General features: G+C 39.5%; 3 protein-coding genes and 2 long non-coding RNA genes across 7 annotated transcripts in view; 3 read left to right on the top strand and 2 right to left on the bottom strand.

Moving 5' to 3' along the window:
- Positions 1-14,818, bottom strand: part of dnajc9 (DnaJ (Hsp40) homolog, subfamily C, member 9) — a 149,520-nt gene that overhangs the window by 120,450 nt on the left and 14,252 nt on the right. The gene's annotated exons all lie outside the window — the stretch shown is intronic.
- The window catches only part of LOC133992327 (uncharacterized), a 140,656-nt gene that overhangs the window by 27,611 nt on the left and 98,227 nt on the right, over positions 1-14,818 (top strand). The window lies entirely within an intron of this gene.
- On the top strand, positions 2,372-7,478 carry si:ch211-248a14.8 (uncharacterized). 3 transcript variants are annotated; one of them, XM_062430118.1, is made up of 5 exons: positions 2,372-2,600; positions 3,080-3,167; positions 3,578-3,779; positions 5,642-5,942; positions 6,022-7,478. In XM_062430118.1, exons 2-5 carry the CDS (start codon positions 3,142-3,144, stop codon positions 6,426-6,428), a joined length of 936 nt encoding a protein of 311 aa, XP_062286102.1. In that variant the 5' UTR covers positions 2,372-2,600; positions 3,080-3,141; the 3' UTR covers positions 6,429-7,478. The 3 variants fall into 3 exon arrangements, with proteins under 3 accessions (XP_062286102.1, XP_062286101.1, XP_062286100.1); XM_062430117.1 differs by having other exon boundaries at positions 3,101-3,167; XM_062430116.1 differs by having other exon boundaries at positions 2,372-3,167.
- Positions 7,617-14,472, bottom strand: ecd (ecdysoneless homolog (Drosophila)). The gene is made up of 14 exons (XM_062430115.1): positions 14,357-14,472; positions 13,976-14,201; positions 13,763-13,880; positions 13,552-13,639; positions 12,907-13,085; positions 11,653-11,845; positions 11,315-11,443; positions 11,042-11,167; positions 10,814-10,899; positions 10,623-10,726; positions 9,999-10,257; positions 9,767-9,834; positions 9,460-9,659; positions 7,617-9,269 (listed from the first exon to the last, which is right to left on the bottom strand). Exons 2-14 carry the CDS (start codon positions 14,178-14,180, stop codon positions 9,033-9,035), a joined length of 1,992 nt encoding a protein of 663 aa, XP_062286099.1. The 5' UTR covers positions 14,181-14,201; positions 14,357-14,472; the 3' UTR covers positions 7,617-9,032.
- Positions 11,779-14,234, top strand: LOC133991635 (uncharacterized). Its single transcript, XR_009927014.1, has 4 exons — positions 11,779-12,816; positions 12,915-13,429; positions 13,579-13,806; positions 13,985-14,234. It is a non-coding gene; the product is annotated as an uncharacterized LOC133991635 (long non-coding RNA).

The following is a 14,818-nucleotide window of genomic DNA, read 5'->3' on the forward strand; positions in this document are numbered from 1 at the left end:
ATAGCATGAAAATTCTGGAGAAATTTGGGGTCCAGTATCTTGCCCAAGGAAACTTGGACTGGAAACATGTGGAGTGTAGGAGCCAGGGACCCAAACTCACTCTACCTCCTCAGTCACAGACTCCCTTGTTGTAATAAGACAAAATAAGGGAAAAAACATTAAAGTACACATCAAGTCTTAAGTTGCCACAAATGTATGTATTAGTGTCAAAAAAGAAAATACTTTTTTTTAAAAGATCAATGGCTTGAATCAACAACAAAAAAAGGGTTGTCACAATCTTACAGACAGAAGATTAATACAGCTAAAAATATATTTGAATTTGACTCCCCATTTAGCATAGTACAGCTAAACACTGTCTCACATGCACAGTAAATGATTTATTAACACTCATTTAAGCAATGACTCATGTCATAAATCATGTCATACTACTTAAGTGAGGTAGTATTATTCATTTTCTTCCCCACTATCACATATCTTCCCGATGTTTATCAGCTTGTTGAAATATTAAAGGTTTGAATCTTACTGTATCTTTTGCTGTGCCCCCCAGTTGTCACTCTCAACCCTGTCACCCCCTCTCCTCCACCTTCACATCACTTATTCCTCCCTTCCCCTTAGTCACAGCCTTTACTCTGCTGCCTTCCTCCCAAATAACCTCCACCATCTCCCCATCTTCCTCACAGCACCCTTCATAGTGCTCCATACACAACTGGCAGCTTACAACTGATGACTCCCCACCACTGTCTATTTGTAAATCTGGTTTTATTCCTCCATAAGGTCTTGACCTCAGCCTGTGAATCAATAGTATTTCATCTTTAAGCTTATATGACAACTAAAACACTTGATTAAACTCAATGCAGCTGGTTTGGAACATCATGCTGCTGCTGCCAATATGCTAATGCTTCTCTCCATGACCCAGACAACACAATGCATACGTCATGTTGCTGAATGTTTCCATTGCCGGGTGCTCTGTTTTCAAATAAATAGTCAACATCAGGACACTCAAGAAGTAGATAATGATTAAAAAATGGGAAAAGCTGATTTTCAAAATTCCAGTGGTCTAGTTATCGTTTATATTTTCCTGATGCCTTTTATTCCTGAAAATCTGAGTTCAAAGCTCACTGAGAGAAATAAAAACAGAGTATGACTGCCCCCCGTTGTGGTTCTGAGTGACTTCATTGCAAACAACCTGGTCTACATGGTGAGAGGTCAGTGATATACACACATATCCGTGTACACATAATGTGTATTGCTGATATCAGTTGACACACATGTACACACATTTCCACATACAGTATCAGAGTACACACACAGCATACACATTAAAATCACTGCGTATAAATTGTACCCAATTTCGGTCAATATAGCACTAATACAATACCGGGTTAATGTCACTGTTGGGTTATTTAGCTAAACTAAAGTTTGTTATATACTGTAATCCTTTTTAATGTACATGTGACGATTTGTTATTGATTGTTAATATTATGTACATCTTTTGAATTTCACATGCACACATATGCACATATAAGAAACAGTGTATTTTTTTATATAATTGTAACCTGTTGTGTGTAACACTGGGTCAAAATGACAGATTGCTACTTGGCAAAGGTAGTATTGGTGCTATATTGCCAAAGTGGGTAAAATTATACTAGAATCTTTAGATTAGTTATTTTGAGTGTGTATCAAGATTAATCAATGTCCTCCATTTTATCGTTGAGTTCTTTCTAATCCTCAGCCAACCTAAATGACAGCAGAGCCATGAAAGAAAGCTGACAGCTTCCAGGCTTGTTGCTATAGGATTCTGGATCAATCGGAGAGAGGCCCTTGTGCTGCTACTGTGTTTGACTGAGCTCTGTGGTGCACAGACCCCCATCCTCTCAGTCCGATAAGTCTGTTTACTTAAACAGAACCTCACTCATGCAACCATGTGGCTGCTGGACTCCATGATGCCATGGTGGCCTAGAGGGATCAGGCAGATGGGGGTAGGGAACCTAAACCTGGGGAAGGACTTTCAGGAATGTCACAAACAGGTGTCAAAGCTGGAAAGAAACAGAGCCAGGGTTTACCGTCTCTTTCCTTGGCTGCAGTACCAATAACATAAGTCAAAATCTATAATCAGTTTTAGATGACAAAATAACACATGACTGACTCTCATATCAGTGTAATAAAATGTGTTAGCAAACATACACACGCACACACACGCACACACACACACACACACTGAGCTACATATTATCTTAATGGAATCCACAGATGGTGTGCTGTTTCTCTGTTTCTTTTGGAAAACATTTAATAACAGTTGTCCTGGGACGGTTCGTTAATTATGGGAGGACAAACACACTAAGACCAAAGTCCATCTGGACACTGTGAGAAAACAAATGAGGTGCAGCGCAGATAGCAGGTTGACACAGTGGCACATTCAGCAGAATGGTGCAGAGAGACACGTTTGCCATATCAAGGCAATTTATTAATAATATCATTAACACCTGCTATTTGTAGTAATAGGTGACCACTGGCATTGACACACACTCGGGGCATCTTGAGAGAATGTTTTCACCATAGAGTTTGAAGATGACATATGACTTTATGAGGAACTCCAGGTGGTGAGTAAAATGTATTTTTCTTGCGTTTTCATGTTTTTCTTTGCTTTCATCTGAAAAAAAACAGTTCAGGTGCATGATTTATGTTTTTTTCTGTGAACTGTGGTTAAGTCACTCTTTTATGAGATAAATGAAAGAGCAAGCATGCAGTTTTACCAGTGCTTACACAAGTGGAAATAACTTTTGTGATGTTTTTAAGATTTTTATTTATTTATTTATTAAGGCATACATTTAGAGAATCTACAATATAACTTTAAAAGATTATAACATCATTTCTAAAAACAATGTCTTAACCTAAATTTAAGAAAAATAAGATGGTTATTAAAAACAGACTCCTCAATAAATTGATAGTGCTGGAATTAATGTTAAAGTTGTTTTATACATCACCTGTAAGTAGCATTTAGCATAGCGGTAACAGTGGAACATGTTATGAGAGCTCAAGGTTAACCCAGAAATGTCTTTAAGTCCTTTACTTTGTGAAGTTCTCCCCTCTGTGACTCCAGAGAATAGATCCAGGCACTCCCAGTGCCAAGCTCTGCATAGAATGACAGCATGTCTTTTGAGTAAAAGGTAATGATACTTGCTATTACATGTTACATATTGTTATTTTTATTCTAGGAACCAGGGGAATGAGTGAGACAATTGTATTTACATAGCTAAACCTCTAAATCTGCTTACATACGGTATATACTGTACTGCTGTTATATTTATTGTAGCACATATGTGAACCTGTCGTTCCTGAAGGCTATTCAGATAAATGCAGGAACTTTCCTCTGTTAGTGAGTATTGTAAAAGATAGAATAGAAAAAAGTAGTTTACATAGCTTAAAGGACAGGCTGGTTTTGGCTTTTGTTTTATTAATACATATTGCATGACTAAATTCAAGGCTGTGTAAATGTCGTTCAAACTGTAAAATCTCATTGCTATTGTATGATCTAGTCATGAATGCCTGACTATCCTCTCCTGTATATGTGCTGCAGTTCAGGGAGGTGGAGGAAGGGATGGTGTGTCTCATTTGTGAAGAGTCTCTCCTCTAATCATATGCTGAAGCCCCTGGTGCCCGCCCTGTGTTTGGTGGTGGCGGTGATTTACGGTCTGGCTGACAAACTCCGAAACTTTGTAACTGGCATCTTCATCCCTCAGTACCACTACCCATATGCAGTGGCTCTCTGCTTTGCCCAGGTTGGTGTCTTTTGCCTGGCTTGTTTCTATAGCCTTTGAACAACATAAATCAATAAAATACAACAATTTGCATTGTATTAATCGTGGAGAGTATGTGAAAAGAGTGACGACAGTGCACACAATTGAATATGGCTGGTTTGTTTACAAAGAGAGTTGTGACCTCACAGCAGGGTATTTGCTTAAGCTGCAATTACATACACCTTTAACACAGCCAGCACATAGGCTAATATGGTGATACTAAGGTTCCATGCATATTTAAAATACTCCTCACACATACTGGCATGTACATATTTTCAAAAAGTGTTTCATTTGTATTGGATTGTTGTTAATCATTAGTGCAGTTAACTTCATACCTGTACAATGAATTGTAAGTGCAGGCTACTGAAACACTGCCATTACGTGCTGTGTGTGTGCTGGCTTGAGGGGCAGTGCGTGTGGTTGTGTTAGCGGCGGTGGTGGAGAGAGAGAGACAGAAGGGGTTCTGTGTTGATAAATATTTATGTAGGTTAGATGATTAACCAAATGACTGACATGTAAATGTGACCCCATCCAAAGGTTGAAGCTAGCTAGCTAGTGACAGATTGACCTTGAGTGTTTGCATCCATTTGTTGTGGATGTTATATTAATGCATGGAAAATATAGGCTTTAACACACCGACATCTTTTCTGACAAATAGTTTTGACATTGCACTGGGATAAACAAAACACTAAAGTGCTGCTTTTGATGAATTAGACACACACCAGTGATTTGTATGCTCTGTAGAGGAGAGTCTGAATGACATTAGTCCATAGGTTTACACTGCATTAATCCACATGACTCATACTGCTCGTGGTTAGTATATTCAACTTCATATACATGTGTCAGATGAACAGGACATGAATGTATGTGTGGCAGGGCATTTTAACAATGATAAAAACATGCATCATCTTATGAAAGTAGCAATTTTGTTATTTATTATCTTAGAAAAAGAGTTACACAGAGGAGCATATTTGCCTAGTACAGGGAAGTAGATTTGGATTGCAACCATCATTTTAATTATTGATTAAACTGATGATTATTTTTAATGAATTGGCTCATAGGTACACACCTTAAACACCTTTTCGGTGAGCACAGTGAAACTTTTTCTCCTTCAGCAGATTCATTTAAAAACTGTTTTCTTGTGTCAAAACATCACAATCAGGTGACAATAAGAAAAACACATTTTTGACAGGAGGGGGTAAAGTGTAAAATTTCCCAGAACACAAAATGACTTCATGAAATTGCGTCCAATAACAGATGTTTGGCATTCATGCTTGATAAATTAGGCAAATTATTGACTGATTATCAAAATTGCTGCATATTAATGTCATTTGACAGATCATTGTGAATGACTAACCAAGAAAGGGGCCAATAGATACAGGTATCACAGTTTCCAATCGTAACTGATATAGTTTGTTTCTTGAACTCCTGTTAATAATCAGATTGCTGTCCACACATCAGTTGGTTGGTGAGATCACCAGTATGATGAAAATCCTTGAGCTCTGAGCCTTTAGTGCTTAATTTTACACTTACACATGTTTTATACATACTATATAGTTTCTTTAATTAAAAAAAAAAATTGCATTTTAAAGTTGACTTAACTAAAAAAACAGTATGTTGTTAAATATCAAAAGTACTCATGCAGAATGCCATATGATCATGATCAAATGTTTAATAAGTACCACTGTCAAATAAATTCAGTGGGGTAAAAAGTACAATACATAGATTAGCATAAAATGGGAATACTGGAGTGCAGGTACCACAGCATTGTTCTGGAGTACAGTATTTGAGTAAATGCACTTATTTCCACCACTGAATTGTCAATATTCCCTGATCTTTTTCAGGTTCTGGTTTCTCTGTTATTCTTAAATCTCCTACATGTTCTGGATTTGGTGCCACTGAAGCAGTACTCCAGGTCTCTGGGTGAGCGGTTGCTGGTGCCTGCTGTCTGCAACAGCGTCCATGCTGTTTTGGCCATGTGGGCCAAGGCCATCAGCTCATACGCCGGCCTCATCCCCCTCACCATGCCTCTGCTGCCTTCGTTAACTGTGGGCTTCAGTTTTGCCCTGAAGCTGGCATTGCCACCGTCTATCCACACGTCTGTTCTGTTTTCCATCCTGAGTGGTACATCTATTGTCATCAGAGGTAAACCTTCAGATGTTATTGGGAAATACTTAAGTTTTTCACCTCAGATCAAATTAATTCTTCCTCTCTGATTTCACAGCCTCCCAAGGTGTGTCTAGTGTTGATCCCCTTGAATACATCTATGCACCTCTGGCTTTAATCCTCCACAGTCTTTCTCTGACTTGGCTGGCTAAAGTGTCTGAGGCTGAGCACCAACACTCCCCTGATGCCCAAGCCTCCATTTTTGACATCTACTACACCCAACTGGTCAACCAGAGCTGGGTGCTAGGCCTCCTGTGGCTGCTGCACCCGGACAGTCCCTGGCAGGTGTTGAGTCGGGGCAGCTGGCACAGCCTGCTCTTCCATGGTTACCTGTTCGCCATTCTCCTGCTGGGGATGGTCCTGAACTTCATGGTCGGTATATCGGCTCTTTGTGTCTCACCACTCGCTGCTGCACTGCTCCGCTCATCAAGAGAGCTGGTGCTGCCATTTATCCACCTTCTGTAGTTTCACTCTAAAGGACACACTTATATTCTTGAATGTTTTGTGCTGTTCCAACAAGAGCACATAGTAATTTAATCCAAGTCATTCAACAGTGTTATTTTTATTCTGTGGAGAATAACAAATTACATCACTTACCTTCACAGTTACATGACCTGTGCTTTCAGGCACTTTAATAACATAATGCGGTCAGCTCAGATAAAATACAGAATGACACCAAAGAAACAGCACAGCATTACTTGAAGTAGTTATTTATATATGTGGGTCATTGCAACCATGTTAGCATATTTCAACCATATAACAACCCTAATGTTGGGCCCAATGATCTCAACAACTTTTAAGTTAGTTTAACTTCATTAACTAGTGCTCAGTTGATAAGTCTACTTATTCAATGTGCTTCCAATACACATGCAGACGTTTAGATTGTTATGGAGAATTTGTTTGTCAATGGTTAACCTCAGCAGTACAGAAAAGTGTACAGGAGTCCGGGATGTATAAATGGTCATACTCAATGCATCTACAGTAATGGAATCAGCCTATTAGTTCGTTATTCTACAAACAAGGAGACACAGGTACCGATCTGTGGGTTTAGGGAGTCAGACAGTCATATCCTCTGACCTTCGGTGCCACAGCAATACTGCGCCACTGTTATCAAAGTGACTCCTGCATTCCCCAAAACACCACAGACAGCTGCCCTCACCATCTCAAGGAGAGAGACAGTATGTCTTTCTGCCAAGATGATAGTACGGCCTTTACTGTGACGTCAAGGTCCATGCTTGACCCCAAATATGGAAAATTCCCTAACATAGATTATTCACGTAGTTTTTGCATTATATATTTATTGTAATATATAACATTATATAATATTGTAAATGTACTGCATATGACCCTAATGTCTCTTTCTGTGGTAGTGTCACTAACGGTAGTGTTTAGTGCAAGTGTTTGTAAAACTGGCTTTTGTTAGAAAATGTTTAAAATGACATGCCACAATGTCAGAAGAGTTGAGTGAAAGAGGAGAGCATCAGCATCTGTACAGGACCGGACGCAGTGTGACAACACCTAATGACCTAATCAACCAAACAAAGATCACCCTGTTCCAGTTGGTGTAAGTACATCAGATAAAAAACAATGACAGAGCATAGCCTTACTGGGTGAGTGCAGTTTCACAAACAAGTACAAATCAGCAGCATGTGTTATTACCAGTTTTCTTTTAGAGCTGCTGGTCATATCGTAGCAACAAAGCATACTTTTTTCCGGTATATATTTATGGAAAATCTGCATAATAGAAAAAAGAATATTGATAGTAAACACAGGCTTTTGGACACTCCTGTAAACAGGATATAATTAGCTAAAAAAAAGATTTTCTCCACATGAAGTTTCAACCAGAGCTTTGTGGAAGTTGTCCCTGAATGATTCTGACTGTTTTTTTCAGATGAAAATGGATAAGAATGAGGAACATGTTGTTTATATAGTGATATACAGTTGAACTTATTGTATTACTGTATTTGTTTACTGAGTTAATGTGTAATTTTGGACCAGAGGTTAGTAGAAGTTTCCCTTGAATGAATTTGACAGTTAACATTTGTCAGATGAGAAGGGAAATACTTCACTGATATTCACATACATTTCTCTGCTGAGGCTGTTATATTGAAGACTACCTTAAATTATTATTATAATCTAAACTCCTGTTTGTCTTAATATAAGAATATGATATCTCAAAGTGTGAATATGTATTTTAAAATGGTTAATAAACTGTTTTGAGATTGAGAGAAGGCTTTACTTCCAAAAATATTTATTTTGTTTAAGAACCAAATATAAGTGCTGACAAATCATCGTTCATTAGTACACAGTCACACATTAAGCCCAACAGCATTTGTTAAAAACTGACTGTAAACCTGATTTCAGTTAATCATAATTTCAAATAAACACAGAGTTCATGGAGGGACACCACTTTTTCCAGTGTTTGGTATTCAGTGCACAATTCCTCTCTCATCCTGCTTTGGACTTTAAAGGATATTTTGCTTCCTCCAAAGTATTCATACTCTTTGTGTCTGATCATGAAGCATATATTTTTATAATTTTTTTTTAATATTTATGCAACAATTTGCATAAGGGACCAAACAGAAAATTTCCACTGGAAAGAAATCTTATAAAATCCTGTATACAATTGTATCTTCAGCACATGGTATGAGCTCCGTCTCTTTTTCTGTACTTGTGTACACATGATATTAACTATAAACTTCAACAAATGCAGGTTTTAAAACATTCAAAATGTTTTGTGCAAATGTTTTATGATTTAGAAAATGTCTTTAATATGTCTGCTATTATTATTTTTTTTTAAATCACAGTTTGACAGTACACACAGTGTGTTTGGATGAGAAACACTGAACGTTCAACACCATGTCTGTTTACAATGAAAGCTCCACAGGACGCCAGGATGGACGCCTGTGACTGCTTTGGCAACAGAAGTTCAGCCAATGTAGTGAAAGTATTCTGCTGACAGCTTTAAGGGCTGTCTCACCAACTGTCCTATCTGGGAATCATCAGAAACTTGCATACAGAAGAGAAATCTGCCAAATATGTCCTCATTCATTAGCTACCCCTTGTCCTTTATGAGGGATCAGAGTTGGGTGGGAGGTGTATGCCCAGACTCTGCAGCAGGTTGGAGGCCGGTCCAGCGAGCCCGGCCTGACAGCTGAGGGACTCCAGCAGGTTGGTGACCAGGTTGAGGTCCACGTCAAGAGGCTGAATCTCCTCGTCTGTCTCTCCCACCCCTCCCTCCATCAGGAGGCCATCTGTGGCAGAAGGTTTGGGAGACCCAATGTCCAGACCTGCCTTGTTATCATTCTGCAGAAAGAAGAAAATAAGTTCAATTGTTTTATAAGCAGATTGAGGGTGATACGTTATTTGAAACTAACTTCAGTGTATGTTTTTAGATTAATAACACACTGAAGTTGAGCAGAAAGAGAAAAGGCTAAAAAGGATTTCAATATTTTTGTTTGATATGTAGAGGGTATAAATATAACCATCATCTTACCGTTAGATTAAAGCTTTGTCCAATATTAGTGCTCAGGAGCTCCTGATCCATTTGGTCCATATATTTTCTGAGACTGTCCAACGTCTCTGTCCCGTTCATCTCTGCATTACCAAAGGACTCCTCTTCTTTTTCATCATCATCATGGTCATCGTCATCATCATCATCAAGGTCATCTGAATCAAGTTCATCTTCTTTGCTTCCTGAAACAATAAAATGACAGAGAGAGATTCGGTAAATTGATGCAAATGTGGAAAATTTCAGCAGCAGTCATTTTGATAATCTTACATATTTTCATAGGTGTACATACCTAGCAGTCGGTCCAGTGTGCTGGCCATGGAGTCTGGGTCAAAGCTAAAAGGCTGAGATGAACTCGTCCTGGAATACAAAAAAAAAGTGAAATATGAACTGAAAGACTGCTGATGGGATCATGCACATCTAATTTACTTTGAATAATAGCATTGCAGCACATGAAAGAGAAAATGTGCATACTTTATCCAACTGCATATTAAAACAATGTACTCTGAGCAATCAGGTCTCACCAGGGCAGTTCAGCGCCTTCATGTGATGACATGGTGTTGAGGAAGTTCTTCATCCCCTGACTCACTGCTACCAGGCTGTATCCGGCCTCCTCTTCCTCCTTGCTGTCCTCAGTCTTCTTTCTCCTCTCGTCTGCCACCCTGACATGCTGCGTGTGTTTGGTGTAGCTGGTGTTTTGGCTGCCAACATCAGCTCTCCCCCCACTTCTCTCCTGCAACATACGCTCAAACTCCTGAGCTGTGATATCGAGCCAGCTGTCACCTAGAGATCGACACAAAGAAACGACTAATTACAGGAAATGATTGAAAGAGAGAAGGGTAGAGAATGGAGGATGCATACCAAAAACGATACAAAGTGAGAGAAATTGGCAGGAAGCATAGACTCCCAGATGGCAGAGACATGGCATAAGAAACACTTACAATGCAGACACAAACATTTCTTATGCTGGAGGCGTCCCTTCATTTCTGCAGCCAAGACTGTTCACTATTTGATGAAATTATAACTGAGACTAATTCAAGTTGATGATATTTAACATGTTCTTAAAACTTCATATTTAGATGCCTGTCAGGCCTTCGATTGAGGAGTGTTTTACAGGTTTAAGGTTTTAGAGGTTCACTTTTACTCACTGTCCTCTTGGGGGAGCTGTGACTCTAGTTTCTTCAGCTCCTCCATGTTGAAGTGAACGCAGCTGTGCAGCAGCTGGAGAACCTCCTTTCCCGTGGACCCTTCACTGCCAACACACATAATGTCTATATTCAGACAAATACTCAAAGTGTTATTACTTACATACACACACTCACACACACACAGTTCTCACCTGGATTTTGAGGCAACAGACTGTTTAAAGAAGTTTTCTGCTGATTTCGTCAGTTCTCTGTAACGTGCCGAACCTTCCAGTTCTCCCTGCATTTGAAAACATTATATTTTAAACTTTAACATTTGACAGTAGAAATATTGCTACTATATAGTATCTTTAATCGTGTGTGTGTTCATCCTTCCCTAATGTGTGCTGTTAACCTCATCATTCAGCTGTCAAGTGACTAACCCGAAAGTATTTGTTCCTTTTCAGGCTATCCATGAAGCCTTTCCACTGAGGGTTACAACTGACTGGGGCATCAGGCTCTGAAGATGGCAGTGTGCACTTAGAGCACAGGATCTCAAAGCCGTGGGCCTGAGAGGGACACATACCCACACACACACACAGATAGGGATGGACATGTTATCAAATACAACACTGAAAACTCAAGCTATTCAAACAAATCAACAGAAGCATGAATTTATTCGTCAGAACGAAAAGGAAACACAGCTGTTGGCTCACCAGCTTCATGCCAAGTTCATGGGCTTTGTACTGTTGGTGAGAGCGAGGAGGCAAAGAGAAACCACTCCTCCGGTCTGGTGTGAACTGTTGCTGCTGCAGCTGGGCGTACAGGCAACGAGTAAATGTCACCTGGAGGATGATACATCAGTACAAAGTTAAGATGATCTAATGATTCTAGACAATTCAAAAAAATCTCAAACATGCCAATGGAATCATACAGTACCAGTCTGTAGAACAACATCAAGCCAATGTTTTGAAATGAGACTATTTCCTTTAAAACAGGCAAACTTCTTCTCTTTCCCATTTCATAACAGTCATGAATCTTAAAGTGTGTGTACCAAGGTTAAGACTCTTGTATCAGGAGGAAAGTTCTTGAAGCTTCGACACGCCTGGAGATCCACTGGATCCCGCAGGTAAAAAGCTGAAACAGCAGGGGCGACCAGGTCTGGTCTCTGTGCCAACACCATGGCAATGCCTGCAGGTATGAAGCAGTGGGCACGATGCAGGCCAGATTTAGTCTTGTCTGGGTACCTAAAAGGAAAGTAGAGATGGCTAAATAGGACTTTCTCATGTTTGATATTGATGCAACATTCCTGAATATCTGTTTCCTACTTGAATATTATGGTTAACAAATTTATGTTGTAGACGCTTTGAATGCTGATCAGACCTTGAACAGCTTGAAACACTCAGACTGCACCATTTTTTACTTTGCCATACAGGCTTAAGTTGGGAATGTGATAACATGATGTGTCCCGACTTGTCGTTACACCGTGTTGCTGTGTCACAATTCTGGGGATGAATCCTCTGAGGTGTGCATTCATAAACTAAATGTCTCATAAGAGTCTGACAAGCTCTGTCTCATTTCAATCACTCCTAAAACTTCGGGAGGGAAATGCAGCCTTGTTTTGCATGAATGTGAAGGACACAGTCTGCTGTATCCTTTATTTATGGAAAAATAAAGGATATGTATTTATGGAATGCCTTCGGCAAATAATAATTTGTGAAGGTTCATACAGCTTTCAGGCGAGCGTCCTCAGCTCATAAATCTGGAAATATCACATGGCTGCATTGTGTTTACCAGGTATCTGTGGTTTGGTGGATCCATCACTGGTAAAAAATATCACATGTGGCAGACAGTAAAACTACAAGGTGGAAATAATAAATTATTTGGATGTATTTACCATTAACACAATTCACTATTTTCCAGTTGTTCATCATGTTTCGACATGAATGTCACAACATAACACAGGAAGAATGAAACTTGCCAGTTTCCCATTTGTATTTAAACTTTGTAACCCATTGAAGGGCAATGCTTGGAGATAAAATTTGGAAATGTTTCACTTTTCAAGTTGAAAAAGGCCACCTAAACACACACTTAGTTGTGGTCTCTGTGAGGCTTATTTGAGCAGGTGGAGCCTGGCCTCCATGTCCTCTGAAGGACACGCCAATGTGAGCTGTGGCCTCCTGTGGATCAAGCCCCAGAATTATGACAAAGAAAACAGGTGGCCATACAAAAATACACAGTATTTGATTCAGTGTTTAGGCTCAGACTGATTGCCTATAAAAACCAGGCATTAATTGTGTCCTCTCACCCCTCCAGCCGCTTCCTCAGGGCTGAACAAATCTTGGGGCTTGCCCGACAGGCCTCTGGGTTGGTGGAGAGCAGCGCTACAGCCTGTGCCACACTGGGCACCACATCCCTCGAGACCCCTACTGGACTAGATTTGGAGGGGTAGGGCAGGATGAGCAACTCTCCCCTACAGAGGAACACCTGACAAGAAAAAGGAGAATAAGTGGAACAATGAAGGCTTGTATTTAAATACAAACAATAACAAGAGGAAGACTTCACTGCAGAGACTTGAAACCATGAGAGGGAACATTTAGCCACCCTAAAAAAATGTTGTCAGTAAGCTTAATACATACTGATATCTGAGATTTGAGTAGAAAAATTAAAGGTTTGGCACTACTCTGCCAAACCCAGAAGAGAGAAGTAAGCATGGGTGTTAAGTGTATTAAGTGATGTTGGAAGTTTAACTGTCCTTAAACACATCAATGAGAAATATTTTAGAAAATTGACCTTGGCCTTCATCCCATACTGAAATAAAGTGAAAACATGTAGGTAACATTTATGATTTTTTTTTTTACGAAAAGATTTGCATTGACTTGAAGCATAAATGATTTGTATTAAAAGGCAAAGACATGCCACAAATTAAATCTGCCATCTCATCATCTCTCACCCTGTTCTCACTGGTGTCCGGATTCAGCCACTTTGGAAGATAATCTGCAGCTTCAATCAGGAGAAATTCCCCATCGTTGTCCTCAACTCTGTACACACAAATGTGAAATTGCACAAATGAAAAAAAAACACTAAGACGGATCCATGTTTCGGCAGTATAAAAGAACAATTGAATCGTCAAAAAATTTGAACTCAGAGCACATTTTCCTTACCTGGCTGCGAGATCGGGGAAGGCCTCTGTGATTTTCTTTAAGAGGTAAACAATAAACCACTCATCTTCAACATTGTCCCCAAACTGAGTGCTACCTCCAATATGAGCAGGAACACCTCCTGACAATTAATAAGAAGATATATCAATCCTAAATATGTATATCAATACCAATATTTACATAAACTAATCTTAAATGTGTTGACCATGACTGTACCTTTCTCAGGATGGTAGCTGAGGTTGAATGACTGATTCTGCCAGATGTACTGCATCAGCAGCGGGGCAACCTTGGCCAAAATCTCCTCTACGAGATGTGACAGGTGCTCCTCAGAGTGTTGTAAAGTTGAGTCGTCCGACTGGATCAAGAAGAGCTGATACTGGACCATGTCCTCCTGAACCACTCTCCTCTGCAGGGCGTCCATTGTTGCAACTTTAGAGAAGACCTAATAAACAGACAACAAAAGCATAAATGATGGTCTGATGGGTTGTACTGTTTCCAGGTTGAACTTGACAGTAAGAATAAAGTATTAAAGTGAAGCAAACTATTGATTACAGTCGATATCCCGGAAAATCTCACACTAATATCAGTCAATCTTACCTGGTGTTGTTATAAAAATGCGAGGCGTTATGTCGATACAAAATGAAGAGCTTTCAATACGAGAAACAAGGAAACTTCACTCATTTAAATGTACGTTGCTGTCACGCCATTTGTCGCTGTTTAGGTCCGACTGTGATTTCTACTCGACTGCAACACTCGTGTGACAACTAATAGTTCCTACATTATATATTAGTTCAACCAAATTTCGTTGTTCGTCCGCTGAAAAATTGCCCAAATTATTTTAAAAAATCGTTAAGATAGTTTAAAGTTAAGCTAATCAATTTAATTCATATCAATTTCAATCATTATTTACGAGGTTCACAGTTCTCGCTACAATCCGCCAAAGACTAGCGGATACATTTTAGAAACGCAGTCACGTTGTCGCAATGGATGCTGGGAGTTGTAGTCAAATAGTCAATTGTTTAACAGCTCTTCTGTTGCGGTTCACACTCGATTTCCCTT

The sequence above is a fragment of the Scomber scombrus genome, chromosome 12 (assembly GCF_963691925.1).
Source record: "Scomber scombrus chromosome 12, fScoSco1.1, whole genome shotgun sequence".
In the NCBI taxonomy this organism is placed as follows: Eukaryota; Metazoa; Chordata; class Actinopteri; order Scombriformes; family Scombridae; genus Scomber; species Scomber scombrus.

Excerpts from the sequence above, each read along its gene's own strand:
- si:ch211-248a14.8 (XM_062430116.1), top strand. The coding sequence starts at position 3,052 with ATGTCTTTAAGTCCTTTACTTTGTGAAGTTCTCCCCTCTGTGACTCCA. Across the intron at positions 3,780-5,641 it reads TGGCTCTCTGCTTTGCCCAG|GTTCTGGTTTCTCTGTTATT; the intron begins GTTGGTGTCTTT and ends GATCTTTTTCAG. Across the intron at positions 5,943-6,021 it reads TACATCTATTGTCATCAGAG|CCTCCCAAGGTGTGTCTAGT; the intron begins GTAAACCTTCAG and ends CTGATTTCACAG.
- ecd (XM_062430115.1), bottom strand. The coding sequence starts at position 14,180 with ATGGACGCCCTGCAGAGGAGAGTGGTTCAGGAGGACATGGTCCAGTAT. Across the intron at positions 11,846-12,906 it reads CTGAGGAAGCGGCTGGAGGG|GTACCCAGACAAGACTAAAT; the intron begins GTGAGAGGACAC and ends CTTTCCTTTTAG. Across the intron at positions 11,444-11,652 it reads ATACAAGAGTCTTAACCTTG|GTGACATTTACTCGTTGCCT; the intron begins GTACACACACTT and ends ATCATCCTCCAG.